We start from the raw sequence: 19,999 nt of genomic DNA, 5'->3' as shown, positions 1-19,999 counted from the left end.
AGTGCCTGCTCAACCCATCGCCTAGTCTAATTCTCTGCCTACGCTTTATCGCTGGCTTCTTTGTTTAGTTACTTATTTTTCCGTCTTGACTTTCCCTACTAGAAAGTAAACTCCACAAGAATAGAAAACCCGTCGATCTTGTTCTCCAGCTGGTCCCCAAACCCTAGCTCAGTGCCTGGCCCGGAGTAAGTATTGAATGGATGGATGGAGGAATCCGTCAGAGAGTGAGTCTCTGAGTGGCTGAAGTGGGTGTGTGTGTCCCCTTGAGTGCAGACCCGCGAGACAGAGAGAGAAAAAATGTGTGTGTGTGTGTGTGTGTGCGTGTGGGTGTGTCTGTGCTCCACGCTGGGGAGCACAAACAAGTGTGGGCCGCAGTGATAGGGGAATTTCCTTTCTCCGCCCGCAACCCAGCGGTGGAGGCCCGGGAAGACCTCCGGGTGGCGGGCCCATCCAGGCTTGGCCGGGCCCGGCCCAGCCAGGGCAGGCGCAGGGCCCCTCGGTCCCGCCTCCAGGCACCGGGGCCTGGGCTGGCCGACGTGGCGGCGGCTGCGCTGCGAGCGGGCCTGGAGGGAGGGACGGAGGCAGGAGGCGGGTCGGAAAGTTTGTCTGGCGGCTGCGGCGGGGACTCCGGCCCGGGGGATGCGTGCCCGGCCCTCAGCACCCCCAGCGCGCCTCAGGGTCCCGCTCGCCATGGGTAAGTCCCGATGGGGCGCTGCCCGCGGGGAGCCCGCCACCTCCAGGGGCATGCACATTGCCTCCGCGTCCCCCATTAGTGCACGCGCCCTCCGCCTCCTGGGCGACGAGCCCTCGCCGCAGGCCTGTAGCTGGGGGCGCGTTGCCTTCCATCCTCCTGTCTGCCCGGGGCTCGAGAGGGCTCCTTACTTGATATGGAGCCTTCCTCCGCACCAGGCAGTCTCCTAACACTTTCATCGTTACTGCAACCCCCCAAGGCAAGCGAAACTATTCCTGTTTTACAGATGAGGAAAGGGAGGCTCCGAAAGGCTACATTAACGCAAATTCATTAATCAATTCGCTTGCGGGGCACTACTGTGCGCCAGGCACCGTTCTAGGCCTGAGGATGAGCATGTTGCAGGGAGCAAAACAGACCAAACCCCTGCCCTCAGGTAGTTCAGTGGGGGGAGAGCGGAGGGGATTCTAATGCAGAATTGGGGAAAAAGGGGTAGGGAATTTCTTTGTTACTGTGGGAGACCAAAAGGGTCAGAAGCCTCAAAGGGTCATTCATTCTTTCTTTCTTTATTGAGCACCCACTATGTGCCAGATATTGGTTTAAAACCAAACCCACTGCTGTGGAGTCGATTCTGACTCATAGCGACCCTATAGGACAGAGGAGAACTGCCCCATAGAGTTTCCAAGGAGTGCCTGGAGGATTTGAACTGCCAACCTCTTGGTTAACAGCTGTAGTGCTTAACCACTACCCCACCAGGGTTTCCGATATTGGTTTAGGGATTGGAAATGCAGCAGTGAACGAAATAGACAAAACCCTCAGTCTGGTGGAGCTGACATTCCAGCTGGAGCACCGGGTAAACGAGCAAATGAATGAAATCATTTCAGAGAGTGGCAGGTGCTGGGTGCACATACAGAGAGGTGGTGTGATGGAGGGTAAAGGCTAAGGGAGGTAGGTTCTTTACTAGGTGGGCCTCCCTGAGTCAGAGACATTGGAGCTGAGAACTTACTTATGAAAAGAAGCCAGCCTTGCAAAAATCTGGGGAAAGAGTGTCCAGGTGGAGGGAACAGCACATGCAAAGGCCCTGAGGCAGGAATGAGCTGGTGTGGTCCAGGCCAATGTGGCTGCAGCACAGTGGGCAAGCGGAGCAGGGTCAGAAGATCCATCAGAGGGGCAGGCAGGACCAGATTGTGCAAGGCTTTGTAGGCCTTGGTGACAAGTTTAGATTTTATTCCACATGACATGGGATACTGGAGGAGGGTTTAAAGCCAGGATGGGGCATGACCTGATTTGTGCTTTAAAAGGCCACGCAGGGCGGTTCTATGGAGAATCCTAATAGCTAACACTTGCCAGTTCAGGCAGATGAGGTGGATATTATTATTATTATGGGAGCCCTGGTGGCACAGTGGAAACTCTAGTGGCTTAGTGGTTAAGTGCTATGGCTGCTAACCAAAAGGTCAGTTTGAATCTACTAGGTGGTCCTTGGAAGCTCTATGGGGCAGTTCTACTCTGTCACTATGAGTCGGAATTGACTTGACAGCAATGGATTTGGTTTTTTGGTGGTGCAGTGGTTAAGGGCTTGGCTGTTAACCAAAAGGTTGGCGCTTCGAACCCACTAGCCACTCCACAGGAGAAAGATGTTGCAGTCAGCTTCCATAAAGATTACACCTTGGAAGCACTATGGGGGCAGTTCTATTCTGTCTTATAGGGTCACTGTGAGTCGGAATTGACTTGACTGTACCAGGTTTTTTGGTTTTATTATTACAGTGGAAAAAAATGTGATCCCCACTGAAGAGGCTCAGAGATGTTAAGTGACTTGCCCGAGGTCACACAGCTATGGAGAGGAGAGGCTGGGATAGAACTCCAGCACTCTGACCCCAGTCTGTGTTACTATCCACTGCACCACCCAGCTTCTCACCCTGTGACCAAGGAACAGAGTAAAGGCACTAGCGAAAACCAATTTCAGCCCTGATTCCAGAGTTCATGCCCTTAACCATCATCACACACTACCTGGAGCCTGAGGGAAACTGAGTTGCAGAGGGGAAGGACCTGGCCCTTTGTTTCTTCTCTTCCCATCAAACAGCTATTTACTGACAGCTAGGGTGGGCAGAGGTGGGGCTGGGTGGTGGTGGAGGGGGAGGTTCAAATTAACTGCCAGCAAGTCCCTGTCCTCCCCAGAGTTCCCAGGCTAGTCTCTTCGAAGCAGTGTCTGGGATTAGGCTCCGTATATAGATTTCAGGGTCAAAAAGACCTGGGTTTGAGCCCCAGTTCTCCCGCTTCCCAGCTGCATGGTCCCAGCTGCACTTTATGTGTGCACATACAAAGCCATGGCGTGATGGAAGGTGAAGCCGAGGGAGGCAGGCTCTTCACTATGTGGGTTTGGGAGTCAGGTCAGCATCTGAGTCCTGATCCTGTTGTTCCATAGCTGTGAGAATGCTATGAGCCTTGGTTTCCTCATCTGTAAAATAGGGATAATTTTCCATTATTTGTTCGTATTAATGGCTAGGGGTTAATTACCTACCTAGCATTGCCACTGAGGGTGGTTATGAGGATGAAATGAGAAAAGGTACATGAAGTCCTTGTACAGAGGGAGCGCTCAGTAAGTGACATCTGTTCTTATTACTACTTTATTTCACTTTTCTTTTTGCTGTTCTCCTCTTACCACTGTGACCCCGGTCTCGCTGTGCATATTCCAGTGGAACCTGTGGACAGTCAACTTTGCCTCTGAGCCCTTTGGCTGTGTACCTTTTCACCTTAACAGGAGCCCAGAAATGGCAAACAAATTCTGTGTCCTCACTTTGATTCCCTCATATGATCTGGGGGAAGCTTCCTGTCTGAGGGTAGACGGCAGGAGCCCAGGAAGGTGAGGCCAGGGAAATGAAGACAGAGCAGGACCTGGGCAGAATCCTCCCAGGGGGTATATTGGTGGTCGGAGACAGGGAATGGCAGTGGGTGTTTTTGGAAGGGGTGTATTGAACAGAACCAGGGGAGCGGTGTTCCTCTTCCCATGAAACTCCTCCCCTGCACAAAAGTTGTCTAACATTAGAGATGGGGAGAAGCAGAAGTAAGCAAGAACAGAGCAAAATCCTATTACGCTAAAATTTTATAATGGAGTGGTGAAGAGCCGGGATTGTGGAGCCAACTGCCTGGCTTTGAATCTGGGCTCAGCTAATTGTTAGCTGTATGACCTTAGGCAAGTCACTTCACCACTCTGATTATCAGTTAATTCATTCCTCCCGTTGCCCTGGAGTTGATTCCAACCCACAGCAACCCTATAGGACAGAGTAGAACTGCCCCATAGAATTTCCTAGGCTGTAATCTTTATGCAGTGGGTTGGTTGGTAATCTTTACAGGGGCTCTGGTTGTACAGTGGTTAAGAGCTCAGATGTTAACCAAAATGTTGGCAGTTTCAATCCACCAGCCGCTCCTTGGAAACCCTATGGGGCAGTTCGACTCTGTCCTATAGGGTCCCTATGAATTGGAATCGACTTGACGGCAACAAATTTGGTTTTTGTTTTTTTGGTAATCTTTACAGGAACAGGCTGCCACATCTTTCTCCTGAGGACTGGCTGGTGGGTTTGAACTGCTAACTTTATGGTTAGCAGCTGAGCACTTAACTACTGTGCAGCAGAGTTCTTAAAAAAAAAAAAAAAAATTTTTTTTTTTTCTCTACTCATTCCTAAATAATGCTAAAGTCTACCTCATAGGGTTGTGGTGAGGGATTAAATATTTATTACATTTAAAGTGCTCAACGCAGTGCCTGGTCCAGAAAAAACATTCCATCAGTCTGGCTGTAGTATTATGAATGTTCTTGTCAGGTTCATGGTGGGAGTGGGCAAGATAGATACTGCTGTATTATTCCAGATGTTATCAGAAATATATAAATTTGGTATGTGAATTAAAAATTAAGAGTAATCAGTAGAACCATGCTGTCCAATATGGTAGCCACTAGCCACATATGGCTATTTATAAAAAAAAAAAAAAAAAGTTACATTTAAATTAACTAAATTTAAAAATTCAGTTCCTTAGTCACATTTCAAGTGCTTGATATTCACATGTGGCTATATTAGTGACTACCATATTGCACAGTGCCAAGACAGAAAGGAAATGGACTACATAATGCTCCAATCAACAGAAGAAAAAAAAAGGAACTAAAGGAAAACTGAATTGATCCATCAAAAGCAGGAAATGAGGAGGAAAAAAAAACCTACATAGTAAATAATAGACACAAAATTAAATGGCAGAAACAAGTTCAAGCATATCAGTAATTACAATAAATGTAAATTAGTTAAGTTCAGCTTTTAAAGACAGAGACTCTCAGACTGAAACAGCTGTACACTGCTTTTACAAGAGACTTGCGTAACAAACTGTTACAAATCTAGCCTGTTGGGTTAAGCTGGTTTGAAAATGCAGAGACTCCTTGCAGAGACTCCTAGGAGTGGGACCTCAATGAACATCTAAGTATGGATACCTAGGGGGTGAGTGAGAGCCCTTGTGGTGCAGTGGTTAAGAGCTCGGCTGCTAACCCAAGGGTCCCCAGTTGGAATCTACCAGGCACTCCCTGGAAACCCTATGAGGAAACCCTATGAGGCAGTTCTACTCTATCTTATAGGATTGCTATGAGTTAGAATCGACTCCACAGCAATGGGTTTGGTTTTTTTGTTTGTTTATGGGGTGAGTGAGTGGAAGCAGGAGTGGGAGATAATGGGAGGTGAGAAGGGCTAAATCTAGCTCCTTCAGTCTTGCCTAGAATCTGTAATAATTACAATTGATATTTTTACCTCAACAAACTATTGAAAATGCCTTTGTCTTTGTTTCCCCATATCTATTTTTATGACCGCTCTGTAATTTCTAAAGTTGTTTATTTGTATTTATCTCTTTGTTCTTTGATCACATTTGCTAAAGCTTCATCTATTTTGTTATGCATGTCAAAGAACCAACCTGAATTTTAAGGATCAACTATCCTGGTTTTCTTTTTTTCCATTTTATTAACTTCTGCTTTTGTATTCATTAATTCTACTTCCTTGTTGTAATTTTCCTGGCTTCTTCATTTGGAGGCTTAATTAATCTGTTTTTAGGCTTTCTTGGTTTCTGATAAAAAGCTATGATTTCCACCTGAGTACCTCTTTACCCACATCTCACAGTCTTTGTTCTATGAGGCATTTATTCTCATTGAGTTCCAAATAGTTGGTTACTTCCTCTTTATAACAAGTAGTTTAGATGTGTGTTTTAAATGTCTAGATGTATAGTTTTGTTTATTGTTGTTGCTGTTTTTTACTTCTCTAAATGAAAAACACATGGTTAAAAAAAAAAAAAGCTTGTCTGAAATGCTAGAAACAGCAGGCCAGCCTTGCTCATCGACACATTCTTTTTATCCCAAATCTACAAAAAAGAGTTAATGAGGTCAATATCTTCCTCTTATACTTTTAGCAACAGCTGTTACAGGGATGAGTTTTGAAGGAAAGCAGGAGACCACACCAAGATTGTATTTTCTTAATTCTAGAAATGAGCAGAAGGACCAGGGAGAAATCCATAACCCCAAACCCAGTGCCATCGAGTTGATTCCAACTCATAGCAACCCTATAGAACAGAGTAAAACGACCCTGTAGAGTTTCCAAGGAGCACCTGGAGGATTTGAACTGCCGACCCTTTGGTTAGCAGCTGTAGCACTTAACCAGTACGCTACCAGGGTTTCCCAGGTAGTAATAATAATGGTCATTCTATTTGAACACACCTCCTGTGTGCCAGTAGCCTTTCCCTAATGAACTCTTCCAAGAGCCCAGTGAGAAAGGATTGATCAACCCCACTTTATGGAGGAGCATACTGGAGCTCAAGGAGAGGCAGTGACACACAGAGTAAATGGCTATGCTGAGACTAGACCTCAGGCCTTTACATTCTAAGTCCTTCTTGCTTCACGCTGCACTAAGCTGTCAATAACAGCAGATATAACACCTTGGAATACAGGCCTGGCAATGTACTTGCAAAAGGTCACAGCCTTGAAAACCCTACAGAGCAGTTCTACTTAGCACACATGGGGTTGCTGTGAGTCAGAATTGACTTGTCAACAACTAACAACAACAATAATAATTGGAGCTATGTTATAGCTTTAGATGATGCATGTGCTTTCCAGTTTGCCACAGTCCCCACCACTCCTTGTTGTCTTACACACAGCCCATTTCATTCATTTGTTGACTGTCAGACTGCTGCCATGCGGTATTTCCTCCTCAGTCTAAGTCACTACCACTCTCATCTAGACTCTTGTACTAGCCTCCTAATCTGACTTCACTCTTGCTCCCTATCTATATCAGGTAAGAAGTGGGTTTGACAGCTAACAATACATATATATAACTTAACTAAGTTAGAAGTTGTTGATTTTTTTCCCTATAACACAAAGAAAGCCTGGAGATTGATAATCCAGGGCTGATATGGCAGTCCACTGTCATCAGGTACCCAGGCACCTTCTATATTTCTGCTCTACTATGCCAGTGTGTACCTTGCATCCTCATGGTCACTCCCATGTCCTAAGATGGCTGCTGTGCTCCGGCCATCACATCTGCATTCCAGTCAAGAAGATTGGGTATGAGGAAAAAGGGCAAAAGGATGCTAGCCAGCTGTCTGCCCCCATTCCTTTAAAGAGTTTTTCTCAAAGTCCCACCCAAAAGCTCCTTTATATTTTATTAGCCACCTATAGTTGGAGGAAAGCCTGGGGAATGTAGTCTTTCAGCCAAACATAGTTCTGATACTAACAAAGAAGAGGTGAGTAGACATTGAGTAAGCTGTACCGCCTCACTAAGCATCTCAATACAGAAGTCAGAGCAATCCTTTGAAAATAAAAAATAGATCTCCTCACTCAGCTCAAATCTTCGAAGGCTTTCATCTACTGAGAATGACATCCGCCTTCTCCTCATGGCCTACAAAGCCCCACGTGAACTGGCCCCTGAGTACTTCTCATCTCATGGTGTCCTATCACTCCCACCCTCACTGGCTGGGCTCCAGCCACTCTGGCCTCCCTGCTAGAGAGCATGGTGGTTAAGAGCCTGCACTCTCCAGCCACATCACCTCTGCCGTTTACTTGCTGCATAACCTGACTGTGTCTTGGAGGGTGATGATAACCATAATACCCACACAGTTGTTGTAAGAATTAAATGTTTTAAGAATTAAATATAAAGCCCTTAAAACGCGGTCTGGTACTTAGTAAGTGCTATATAAAAACCCATTGCCATAGAGTCAATTCCAACTCATAGTGACCCTATAGGACAGAGTAGAACTGCCCCGTGGAGTTTCGAAAGAGCACCTGGTGGATTCGAACTGCCAGCCTTCTGGTTAGCAGCCATAGCTCTTAACCACTATGCCACCAGGGTTTCCAAGTGCTATGTAAGCACTAACCCAACCCAGTGCCGTCGAGTTGATTCCGACTCATAGTGACCCTATAGGACAGAGTAGAACTGCCCCATAGTTTCCAAGCACTAGCTATTAATATTATTAGTTATTGTCCAAACATACCATGAACTTTTCTGTCTCAGGGCCTTTGCACTTACTGTTCCCTCTGTCTAGAATGTTCTTTACCCAGATTTTCCCATGGTTTTCACTCTCATTTCATTCAAATCTCTGTACAAATGTCCCTTCTTTAGAGAAGGCTTAGCTGACTACTGTATTTAAAATAGTACTATTTCTCTATCACTATCGATCTCTTTTCCCTGCTTTATATTTTTTATAATACATACCACCACTTGAAAGTGTATCATATATTTATTTGTTTATATGCCTATTCCTATTAGAATGCCAGATCCTTGACACCACTGCTGTATTGCCAGCCCCAAGAACAATGCCTAGCATGTAGTAGATACTAGACAAATACATTTTTGAAAAGATTGGGTGGATGGATGATTGTATGGATGAATGGAGGGACATGCGGTTGGGTACAAAAATGGGTGGACGAATGGATGGATTTGTGGATAGGTTGATCAATAAATGGGTGAATGGTTGGGTGAATGAAAGGATGGATGAATGGACTGATAGATAGACAGATGGATTAATTTGTAGATGAAAGGAGTGGATGGATGGATGGAGGAGTGGTCAATAAATGTACATATGGATGGATGAAAGAAGGAGTGGTTGGATGGATAGGGAGTGGATGGATGGATAGATGAGTGGGAGGTTGGGTGGCTGGATAGATGGGTCAATAAATGGATGGATGGGCAGATGAATGGATAGAGTAGATGGGTGGATGGAGGGGTCAGTGGATGGAGGGGTGGGGGCTCCCTGGCCTGGTTGGTCCTGGGCTGCTCAGTTGCTGGCTTTGCCATATATCTCTCCTCTATGCCTTGCTGTATCTATGTGTAAGATGGACGGATGGATGGGTGGATGGGTGGATGGATGGATGGATGGATGGGTAGATGGGTGGATGGATGCATGGGTGGATGGGTGGATAGATGGAGGAGATGGATGGATGAATAAAGAGGTTGATGGAAGGGGGAGAGATTGGATGGATGGATGCTCTGGTGAGGGATCATTCTGAACTCTGCCCTTGTCACTTTTGTTTTCCAGGCCACCCCCCACCTGTCCTGCCCCTGTGTGCCTCTGTGTCTTTGCTGGGTGGCCTGACCTTTGGATATGAACTGGCTGTCATATCGGGAGCCCTGCTGCCACTGCAGCTTGACTTTGGGCTAAGTTGCTTGGAGCAGGAGCTCCTAGTGGGCAGCCTGCTCCTGGGGGCCCTCCTTGCCTCCCTGGTAGGGGGCTTCCTCATCGACTGCTATGGCAGGAAACAAGCCATACTTGGGAGCAACATGGTGCTGTTGGCAGGCAGCCTGAGCCTGGGCCTGGCTGGCTCCCTGACCTGGCTGGTCCTGGGCCGCTTAGTGGCTGGCTTTGCCATCTCTCTCTCTTCCATGGCCTGCTGCATCTACGTGTCAGAGCTGGTGGGGCCAAGGCAGCGGGGAGTGCTGGTGTCCCTCTATGAGGCAGGCATCACTGTGGGCATCCTGCTGTCCTACGCCATCAACTATGCACTGGCCAGTGCCCCCTGGGGATGGAGGCATATGTTTGGCTGGGCTGCTGCACCTGCTCTCCTGCAGTCCCTCAGCCTCCTCTTCCTCCCTGCGGGTGTGGCTGAGGCTGCAGCCCATAAGGACCTCATACCACTGCAGGGAGGTGAGACCACCAAGCTGGGCCTGGGCAGGCCAAGATACTCCTTTCTGGACCTCTTCAGGGCACAGGACAATATGCGAGGCCGGACCATGGTGGGGCTGGGGCTGGTGCTTTTCCAGCAGCTAACAGGGCAGCCCAATGTGCTGTGCTATGCCTCTACCATCTTCCGCTCAGTGGGCTTCCATGGGGGATCCTCGGCAGTGCTGGCCTCTGTGGGGCTCGGTGTGGTGAAGGTGGTGGCAACTCTGACCGCCATGGGGCTGGTGGACCGGGCGGGCCGCAGGGCCCTGTTGCTAGCCGGCTGTGCCCTCATGGCCCTGTCAGTCAGCGGCATAGGCCTCGTCAGCTTTGCCTCACCCATGGACTCAGGCCCAAGCTGCCTGGCCATGCCCAATGCCACCAGGCTGCCTGGCTTCCACAGGGACTCCAGCCTGCCAGTGGGTTCCTCTCTACCTACACTGCCAAGAACCCACAAGAACCAAAGGGAGCCAGTCTTGTCAGCCTCTAAGAAAACCAAGCCCCGTCCTAGAGCCGGAGACTCTATGGCCGCTCCCCAGCTGATCCCGAGCACAGCCTCCCCGGTAGCCCCTTCTGCCCCAGGGCACACAGTGCTGCACTGGACCACACTGGTCTGCTTGATGGTCTTTGTGAGTGCTTTCTCCTTCGGATTTGGACCAAGTAAGTGGGAGTTTTCTTACAGGTAACTCTGGAGCCTCCTACCCCTCCTAGCGGAAAGCTTGGGGACTGCATCATCTTAGAACATGCCCCAAAGACAGCTTTACCGTAAAGCAAATGATGCTTAGGCTTCGTGGCACCTCATGTGCACAGGCTCCTCCCGAGGGCCTGTGCCTAATCTGATGTTTGTTGTTTTGTTTTTTAAAAAGGGCCCCCCAATTATTTCAGCTTCAGACCTCATAAAACCTGGATCTCCCCCTGGATGGCTCACTAAAAAGGGTTTACTGGAAAAGAATGAATAAGTAGGGTGACGAGCCATCCAGGTTTCCCCAGGGCTGCCCTGGTTTGGGCACTGAAAGTCTTTTCCCCAGGAAACCCCTCAGTCCTGGACAAGCCAGGATGGTTGGTTATCTTAAAGGGATTCCTACAGATGGATGGGGGAAGTGTTGGGGAGAATCTGGTGTCAGGAGCCTGAAATTTGCCCCATTCACTTTGTCGGGAGGCTGCTTGCTTCACGAACCATGTCTGGGCCTGGCCAGTGGGTACCAGGCCCCAGTTCCCTGCCTTACCCTGTTCTCCTCTCCCAGTGACGTGGCTTGTCCTCAGTGAGATCTACCCTGTAGAGATCCGAGGGAGAGCCTTCGCCTTCTGCAACAGCTTCAACTGGGCCGCCAACCTCTTCATCAGCCTGTCCTTCCTCGATCTCATCAGTGAGTCCTGGACCTAATTCTTTGGCCCAGTTCTTTCTAAACTCAGGAGCAATTTTCTCAAGACAGCCGGGGCATCTGTATGTCAGGTTATAAGTGACAGAAAACCCAATGTAACCCAGCTTATGAGCAAAAGGAATATTGCTAAATGAATAACTGAAGTGACTAAAAAAAGGGGGAGGGGGGTTGGCATCAAGCACGGCTGACCTAGGGGCTCAAGGAAGTCCTCAGCCATCTCTCATGCTCTCTGGGCCCTGCTTCCCACTCTGTGCACTTCATTCTCAGGCAGACTCCACAACATGGTGGCCAAGATGGCCGCCCTTGGATCTCTTCAGCTTGGAAGGAGAGCAAGTCTGCCCAGCGGCTCTAGCCAGTCAGCCTCCTCAATCCATGGACCGAGAGTAGGCGAAGGGTGTTTCCCCAAAGGAAAGTTGGAGTGCTGGTATCAGAAAAGGGGGGGGGGGAGGGGAGGATGGGGAGGTAAAGACCCCAGAAGGTGTGGTTTGCCAGGCTTCTACTTCATTCTAGGCTCCCATAGGGGAGAGGGCTGGCTGCTGTTGGCATACTTGAGATTAGAGGCTGAAGGAGACCAAGGGCTAAAGCCTTCAGTTCTCTTCCCTCCAGGAAGCCGGCTCTGATTGGTGTGGTGGGGGAGGGGAGGAAGTGCTCGAAGCAGCTGGGGGAGGGGGTGGAAATCTAGGTATGGGGTTTTAGCCACCCCCCCCCCACCAGGTAAGTCCCTTCTCTTCTCTGTGGCCCAAATTATCCACTCTAAAGCAGCAGAGTTTTTCAGATTTTCCTATTTATAGCAAATAGAACCTTGTGCAGCAGAAGCCTGGGTCACAATGAAAGGTCTCTAGCCGGATGTCAGTGACATCCTACGATCGGCCTCAGCCAGAGCTTCAGGACCGGAGGGTGCGGCAGCTACAGCATTTGCATTATTTGTTCTAAACCACCTCAAGTTGGCCTGGGTCCCCCTGAAAAAAAACTGTTGCAATCAAATCGATTCTGACTCATAGCGACCCTATAGGACCCAGCAGAACCCTCTGACAGCGGGAATTCTTCTCAGACCTAGGTTGGATGATGTCTTCTTTTCCTACATAGCGTGCAAACTCGGTCTGAAGGGGCGGTGGGGTGGGCAGAAATTTTATGGGCCCAGAACACAGGAGAAGGTCTGTTATAGGTCTTGGTGGTCCAGGCCATAAATGGGTGGGGCTCTGTCACTGAGGGTTCCAAGGCCAGGCTCTTAGGGTTCAGTTATTTCCACACTCTCTGTGTCCAAGCTTCTCCTCCTCAGAGGCACAGCCACCTCTGGAAGGCTGGGGGTGCGGGGGGCAAGGAAACACTGGTAGAAGAACCCACCTACCATGCCTGTCTTCTACCCCCAGGCTTAGGGAGTCCAAGCTTCTCCCTGCTGCCTCAACCTTCAAACATTTCCCTTTCTGTGGAATGAATGAGCGAGTGAGAGGGCGAAGAAAAGGAAAGAAGGAAGGAAAGAAGGAAGGGAGGGAGGGAGGGAGGGAAGGAGGGAGAGGGGAGGTTTATTGGAATTGTATGACACAGGCAGAGTAAACATTACCATCCCCATTTCACAGATGGGGAAATACGTCCTTTCCAAGTCCAGCCAGGTAGTCAGAGGACTAGAACTCAGGTCTCCTGACTCCCTACCCAGTTCTCTCTGCTGACATAATGATCAAGTCCAGCTGGTTAGCTAGTCCTGACCCCTGGCGCCTGCCTGAGACCCCAGGAAGAGAGAAAAGCTAGCTGGAACAGAGAGGCCAGATGTGAGGCCTGACTGACTGAGCTGTGGCAACTGTCCTGCCTCCCAAACTTGGCAGAAGCTCAATTCCCTGCATGATGGAGTCACAGAATTGGTCAATTCATGGAATTTCTGAGGATTTTTTTCAAAGCTGAGCTTTGCCAAGCCTGCATCCCTGCAGCTGTTTTGCCCCTGAGTTGAATGTCGTTTTCCCTGAGCTCAGGTTTTCAGACTCTGAGCATGGTTCGTGTTTTCTGTGGGTGAGTAGTCTTCCCTGCAAACACCAGTTACCACTGTCTTTGTGTTTGCGGACCTGGCCTTGCCCTTACCTTGGGGACAACCAGTCCTACTTTGTTTTAAGATCCTTATCTGACAGCTTTTGAGAAATTGGTCATTTTGCAAATCGATTGTTTGGAGAATCTGCTTTGGGTGAACTGGTTTTTTTTTTTTTTTTTTAAATAATTTTTATTGTGCTTTAAGTGAAAGTTTACAAATCAAGTCAGTCTCTCACACAAAAACCCATATACTCCTTGCTACACACTCCCAATTACTCTACCCCTAATGAGACAGCCTGCTCTCTCCTTCCACTCTCTCTTTTGGTGTCCTTTTCGCCAGCTTCTAACCCCCTCCACCCTCTCATCTCCCCTCCAGGCAGGAGATGCCAACATAGTCTCAAGTGTCCACCTGATCCAAGAAGCTCACTCCTCACCAGCATCCCTCTCCATCCCATTGTCCAGTCCAATCCATGTCTGAAGAGTTGGCTTTGGGAATCGTTCCTGTCCTGAGCCAACAGAAGGTCTGGGGGCCATGACCACCGGGGTCCTTCTAGTCTCAGTCAGACCATTAAGTCTGGTCTTTTAATGAAAATTTGGGGCCTGCATCTCACTGCTCTCCTGCTCCCTCAGGGGTTTCTGTTGTGTTCACTGTCAGGGCAGTCATCGGTTGTAGCCGGGCACTATCTAGTTCTCCTGGTCTCAGGATGATGTAGTCTCTGGTTCATGTGACCCTTTCTGTCTCTTGGGCTTGTAATCGCCTTGTGTCCTTGGTGTTCTTCATTCTCCTTTGATCCAGGTGGGTTGAGACCAATTGATGCATCTTAGATGGCTGCTTGCTAGCATTTAAGACCCCAGACACCACTCTTCAAAATGGGATGCAGAATGTTTTGTTGATGGATTTGATTATGCCAATTGACTTAGATGTCCCCTGAAACCATGGTCCCCAGACCCCTGCCCCTGCTACGCTGGCCTTTAAAGCATTCAGTTTATTCAGGAAACTTCTTTGCTTTTGGTTTAGTCCAATTGTGCTGACCTCCCCTGTATTGTGTGCTGTCTTTCCCTTCACCTAAAGTGGTGAACTGGTTTATGATGCTCGACCTAGAAGAGCTAGAACCCTAGGTTTGCCCATGCTGTGGGGCCAGAGTCCTCAGCTTCCCCACCCCACATTCCCTCTTCTATTTCCAGGTGCCATTGGCTTGTCCTTGACTTTCCTGCTCTACGGGCTGACTGCTGTCCTCGGCCTGGGCTTCATCTATTTATTCGTCCCCGAAACAAAAGGCCAGTCATTGGCAGAAATAGACCAGCAGTTCCAGAGGACACGGTATGTGACGGGCACGTCAGGCCGGGGGGGCAGAGTCATATCAAACCCTGAGATCATCGCTGTAGAATTTTAGCTCTTGTACTTTCCTTTGCAAAGAGAGTTTTTTTTTCCTCTTCCTGTCTCTCATACTGCTTGGACACTGTGAGTTTTGTCCCGTCTTCATACACAAGCTCTTTTCCTTGAGTCTGTGTCTTCCTTCTGTCTCTTCTACAGTGGAGTTTCATTTGACTGTAAGAGCTAGCTCTCAGGAATTTTAAAATCATGCAATTATGGAACCATACCAGTTGCCCTGGAGTCCATTCTGCCTCATGGTGACCCCATGTGTATCAGAGTAGAACTGTGCTCAATAGGATTTTCAGTGTCTGATTTTTCAGAAGTAGACCTTTCTTCCAAGATGCTTCTGGATGGACTCAAACCTCTCACCTTTCAATTAGCAACCAAGTGACCACCAGGGATCTACTTCTGAAAAAAATCAGCCACTGAAAACCCTGTGGAGCACAGTTCTACTCTGCCGTATATGGAGTCGCCATGAGTTGGAATTAACTCGACAGCAACTAGTATGGAATCATAAAAGATTACAAGAGTAGAATCTTAGAAACCGCAGAGTAATAGAATCTCAGAGAAACAAAACATTATAATTATGGACTTTTAGAGTCGCACACATAGAGCTGGGGGTTTCCTCCATTCATTCAGTAGGAGGCAGTGTTCTCAGCCTTGGGAAACAAGGCAGAGAATAAGACCGATGAGGTACTTGCACTTATGGAGCTTCCAGTCTGGTGGGGGAGGGGGCAGAAAATAAACCAGCCAACAAATGCATAAAAAAGAGCATTTCATTTAGAGGTAAGTGATTAAAAGAAAATTAAACAGAGCAAAATACGTCAAGATGGTCAGGTTGGCAGAGGGGGGACAGAGGAGCAGGGGGTTGTGGCTAAGAGGGAAGACCTTTCTGAGAAGGTGCAGTTTAGGTGACACATTAGTGAGAAGAAGGAGGCAGCCTTTTGAAGATGAGGGGGAGGAGCTTTCCTGGCAGGAGGAACAGCAAGTGCAAAGGCCCTGAGGTGGGAGGACAGACCCATGACCAAGAGAGACTGCAGTCTCTGAACCCACAGGGAAGTTACATTTTAATGTGTGTGTAGCGGGGAGATAGACTAGAAAACACATAAATAAATAGAATAATTTCTGGGTGGTATTTATGTTGTAAAGAAAATAAGGGAGCTTCCAACCTTTCAGAGAGTAACCAGTGAATTTTTTTTGCAGGGGAAGAGGGGCACATTTACATTTAGGTGCATTGTGGGCACAGGTGCAATATGGGCGCACGTGCAGTATGGGCGTGGGTGCAGTATGGGTGCAGGTGCAGTATGGGCGCAGGTGCGCTGTGGGCGCAGGTGCAGTATGGGTGCAGGTGCACTATGGGCACAGGTGTACTTTGGGCACAGGTACACTATGGGTGCAGGTGCGCTGTTGGCGCAGGTATACTATGGGCATGGGTACACTATGGGTGCAGGTGTGCTGTGGGCGCAGGTATACTATGGGCGTGGGTGCACTATGGGCGCAGGTATACTATGGGCGCGGGTACACTATGGGTGCAGGTGCTCTGTGGGCGCAAGTGTACTTTGGGCACAGGTACACCATGGGCACAGGTGCGCTGTGGGTACAGGTGCACTATGGGCGCAGGTACATTATGGGTGCAGGTGCCCTATAGGCGCAGGTGTACTATGGGTTCATTCATTAACAAGTGTATCATGAATTTTCCATGAGCACAGGGAATTTTTATGGGTCTGTTTTGTTCACTGCTCTATTCCCAGGGCCTAAAAGAGTGCCAGGCACATCACAGGTAATCAATAATTACGTCTTTTTTGAATGAATAAAAGAATGGTCAAAGAAGGCCTCTCTGGGGAGGTGCCAGTTGAGCTGAGACTTGAATGATGAGAAAAAGTCAACCATCTTAAGGTGTTTCTTGGAAGAAAATGTTCTAGTGTTCTAGACAGAGGGGGTGGGGGTGCTGAGGATGGGGTGCAGCCCCTGCCACCCTCTGACCCTGCTCGCTGTCTATTCAGCAGGTTCACCCTGGGCTTTGGCTGCAGGCAGAGCTCAGCTGGCATCCAATACAGACGCATCGAAGTCTCCTCAGCTTCCTGAAGTGTCCATCTGCCCAGAAGACACTGGAACCATGGCTTCACACAACAAAATTCAGCATGGGCCTTGCCTTTAAGTTGCTAGTCGTCTCTTTGGGGACATAAGTTTTAAATGAGTGGAACTAAAGTAGAATTCCAAAGTCGTATGCACCAAAATTCAAGCAGTGTCACAGCCAATATAGTGGGCACCAGGAGCTGTTTCCAGGAGGGTGCAGGGTGGCTTACAGAAAGATGGGTTTGGAGGCTGGCAAACTTGGTTGCCAATGTTGCCTCCACCTCTTGGCAGCTGTTAACCTTGAGTAAGGAATAACTGCCTTAAGCCTCAGTTCTCTCATCACTTTTTTGTTAAATACCCCTATCTCCCTCCAGGAGAGTCATCACCTAGTCCCATTCAGCTAGTCACGGGGTGGGAGATTTCTGCTCATCCTTAGTTAGCCAGGTGGCCACCTTAGGGACGTTAGAAAGGGGTGGTCCCTGTTACAGATTGAATTGTGTCCCCCCAAAATGTATGTCAACTTGGCTAGGCCATGATTTCCAGTATTGAGTGATTATCCCCCATTTTGTCATCTGATGTGATTTTCCTATGTGTTGTAAATCCTACTTCTATGATGTTAATGAGGTAGGATTAGAGGCAGTTATGTCAATGAGGCAGGACTCAATCTACAAGTTTAGGTTGTATCTTGAGTCAATCTCTTTTGAGATATAAAAGAGAAAAGAGAGCAGAGAGACAAGGGGACCTCCTACCACCAAGAAAGCAGAGCCGGGAGCTAAGTGCATCCTTTGGACTCGGTGTCCCTGGGCTGAGACACTCCTAGACCAGGGGAAGATAGATGACAAGGACCTTCACCCAGAACTGACAGAGAGAGAAAGCCTTCCCTGGCAGCTGGCACCCTGAATTCAGACTTCTAGACTCCTAGACTGTGAGAGAATAAACCTCTGTTTATTAAAGCCATCCACTTGTGGTATTTCTGTTATAGCAGCGCTAGATGACTAAGACAGTCCCCAGGGGGTGAGTCAGATGAAGACTGAGCAAGTAGCTTGGGCCACAGGTCTCTAAAGGATGGGCTGATAAGGAGTTCCTGGACGTTGAGGGAAAAGAAGCTAAAGGAGGTCGGCATACTGGCGTTGGAAAATGCTGTGTGGATGCTGCTTGGCCCCAACAGGACTCTGGCCCCTTGAGCTCTCCTCTCCTCCTCTCAGTTTCTAGATACTTCCTTTATATCCAGTAGAGTGCTGGAGCCAGCTTGTACTGGTTTGCGAGAGCTGATTGTTAAATTTCTGAGATTTTTGTGAGCTGGTTGTTAAACGGAAACCCTGGTGGCATAGTGGTTAAGTGCTGTGGGTGCTAACCAAAGGGTCAGTAGTTCGAATTCACCAGGTTCTCCTTAGAAACCCTATGTGGCAGTTCTACTCAGTCCTATAGGGTCGCTATGAGTCGGAATCGACTCAGTGGCAATGGGTTTGTTTTTGTTGTTGTTGTTAAACATGACCACTATAAAAATTCAAATGATTTAAACTTATAATTAAATAAATTATATTAGCAACAAAAGTTATAAATGCCCAGAACTCATCACTCCTAGTTATTTTACTACATTGTCCTGTTATCTGTGCTCTCGACGTTACTTACACCTATCGAATCTCTCCAGGGGAATTATGGGAGATAACTCAAATCTCTTCTAGATTCTGTGTTCAGCGATATCACATTGGCAGCTTAAACTGGTCATGGGGTGTCCTTGCCTCATGGAAATCAGAGAACACTACAAACCAGGGCTTGGTTTATTGTTTTGTTGATTTTCTAGACTTAATAGATAAAATATAGAACGTTAAAAATGCAAATGAAACTTAAAAGCGTGTCATGTCTAGCTGTTATGTTGTGAATAGCACACACACACACACACACACACAATCAAGGAAATGTTCTGCCAGTATTCAAGCACTGTCATCCAATCCAGCAAACAAGCTGCTCTCGTCATGGATAAAGCAGTGAAGTCCTCACATGCATCACCTGTCTCCAGCTGGTCCCATTCACTTAGTCATTGTTTGACTTTAGTCTTGCTCATTAATGTAAACAAAGCGCTTCAACCAGCATTCTTGTCAGAACTCCACTTGTTCTTTGGTGATGCAAGTGGCTACTTTGCTGAACCATATAGCCATCCAGCATTTGTTCCCATTCTAACTTTGTCCAATCGTGATAGTTGGCTTTGAATACAAGAGTTTGGCAAAAATCAACAAAAGCGCTCTGTGGGGATCAGTTGGCTGTGTGGAATTTACAATAAAGAGCATTGTGTATTAATATTTGTAAATTGTGTGCAACAAACACCTCCTTTATCTATGTGTGTGTGTATATGTGTGTGTTTAAACACCTTTATTTTCCTGGAGCTGGACAATGAATAAGGAAGTCTGAAGAAGAACTGATGCCTTTAAATTACGGTGTTGGTGAAGAATATTGAATACATCATGGCCTGCCAGGAGGACGAACAAATCTGTCTTGGAAGAAGTACAGACAGAATGCTCCTTAGAAGTGATGATGGTGAGACTTCATCTCACGCACTTTGGACATGTTATCAGGAAGGACCAGTCCTTGGAGAAGGACATCAGGCCTGGTAAACTAGAGGGTCAGTAAAAAACAGGAAGACCCTCAAAGAGATGGATTGACTCAGTAGCTGCAACAATGGACTCAAACACAGCAATGATTGTGAGGATGGTGTAGGACCCGGCAGTGTTTCATTCTGTGGTACGTAAGGTGGCTATGAGTTAAAACAGACTTGATAGTGTGACAACAACAGTAACAGGTTGTCCTGGAGGACCAGTTATTAAACATTTACCAGCACACCATTGCTTATGTCTTTCCTTGTGGCCCCTTCAAATCCAGCTTTTTCTCCATGAACCCTCAAACCTCTCTCGATGATCCTTTCCCCTCTTGCCAGCCTGGGGTAATGCTTTTCTAGTCTTAAGGAGGATCTCTCCCCCTTTCTTGATCAGCTTCGAAAATTCAGAGACCAGACAGAAAATGTAAATGAGCGAGGCTAGTCACGGTAAGGCAATAGGGAGTGGTGGGGTCTGTGGACCTGGAGAGCACAGACCTCTAAAATGGGCAATTGACACTGCAGCCCAGCTGGCGGCTCCCATAGGAATGTGGGCACAATGTGGTGGCTGGGCCATCAGATGTTTCAAGAAAAGTCAGAAATTCTAATTTTGGTGCAAAATTTCGTAATTTTTAAACAGTGGCAGTTGATACTTGATTTCAAAATAGCTTGCAAGCTGAACAGAATACATCTGTGGCTAGATTGTG

General features: G+C 47.8%; 1 protein-coding gene across 1 annotated transcript; it reads left to right on the top strand.

The window, feature by feature from the left end:
* The first annotated feature begins 386 nt into the window (after positions 1 to 386).
* Positions 387 to 19,527, top strand: SLC2A10 (solute carrier family 2 member 10). The gene is made up of 5 exons (XM_049869690.1): positions 387 to 694; positions 9,233 to 10,513; positions 11,098 to 11,220; positions 14,437 to 14,572; positions 16,633 to 19,527. Exons 1-5 carry the CDS (start codon positions 640 to 642, stop codon positions 16,709 to 16,711), a joined length of 1,674 nt encoding a protein of 557 aa, XP_049725647.1. The 5' UTR covers positions 387 to 639; the 3' UTR covers positions 16,712 to 19,527.
* The last annotated feature ends 472 nt before the right edge of the window (positions 19,528 to 19,999 follow it).

This window comes from Elephas maximus, chromosome 25, assembly GCF_024166365.1.
Source record: "Elephas maximus indicus isolate mEleMax1 chromosome 25, mEleMax1 primary haplotype, whole genome shotgun sequence".
NCBI lineage: Eukaryota > Metazoa > Chordata > Mammalia > Proboscidea > Elephantidae > Elephas > Elephas maximus.
The sequence above is the reverse complement of the archived record's forward strand: the minus strand, read 5'-3'. Positions and strand labels throughout refer to the sequence as shown.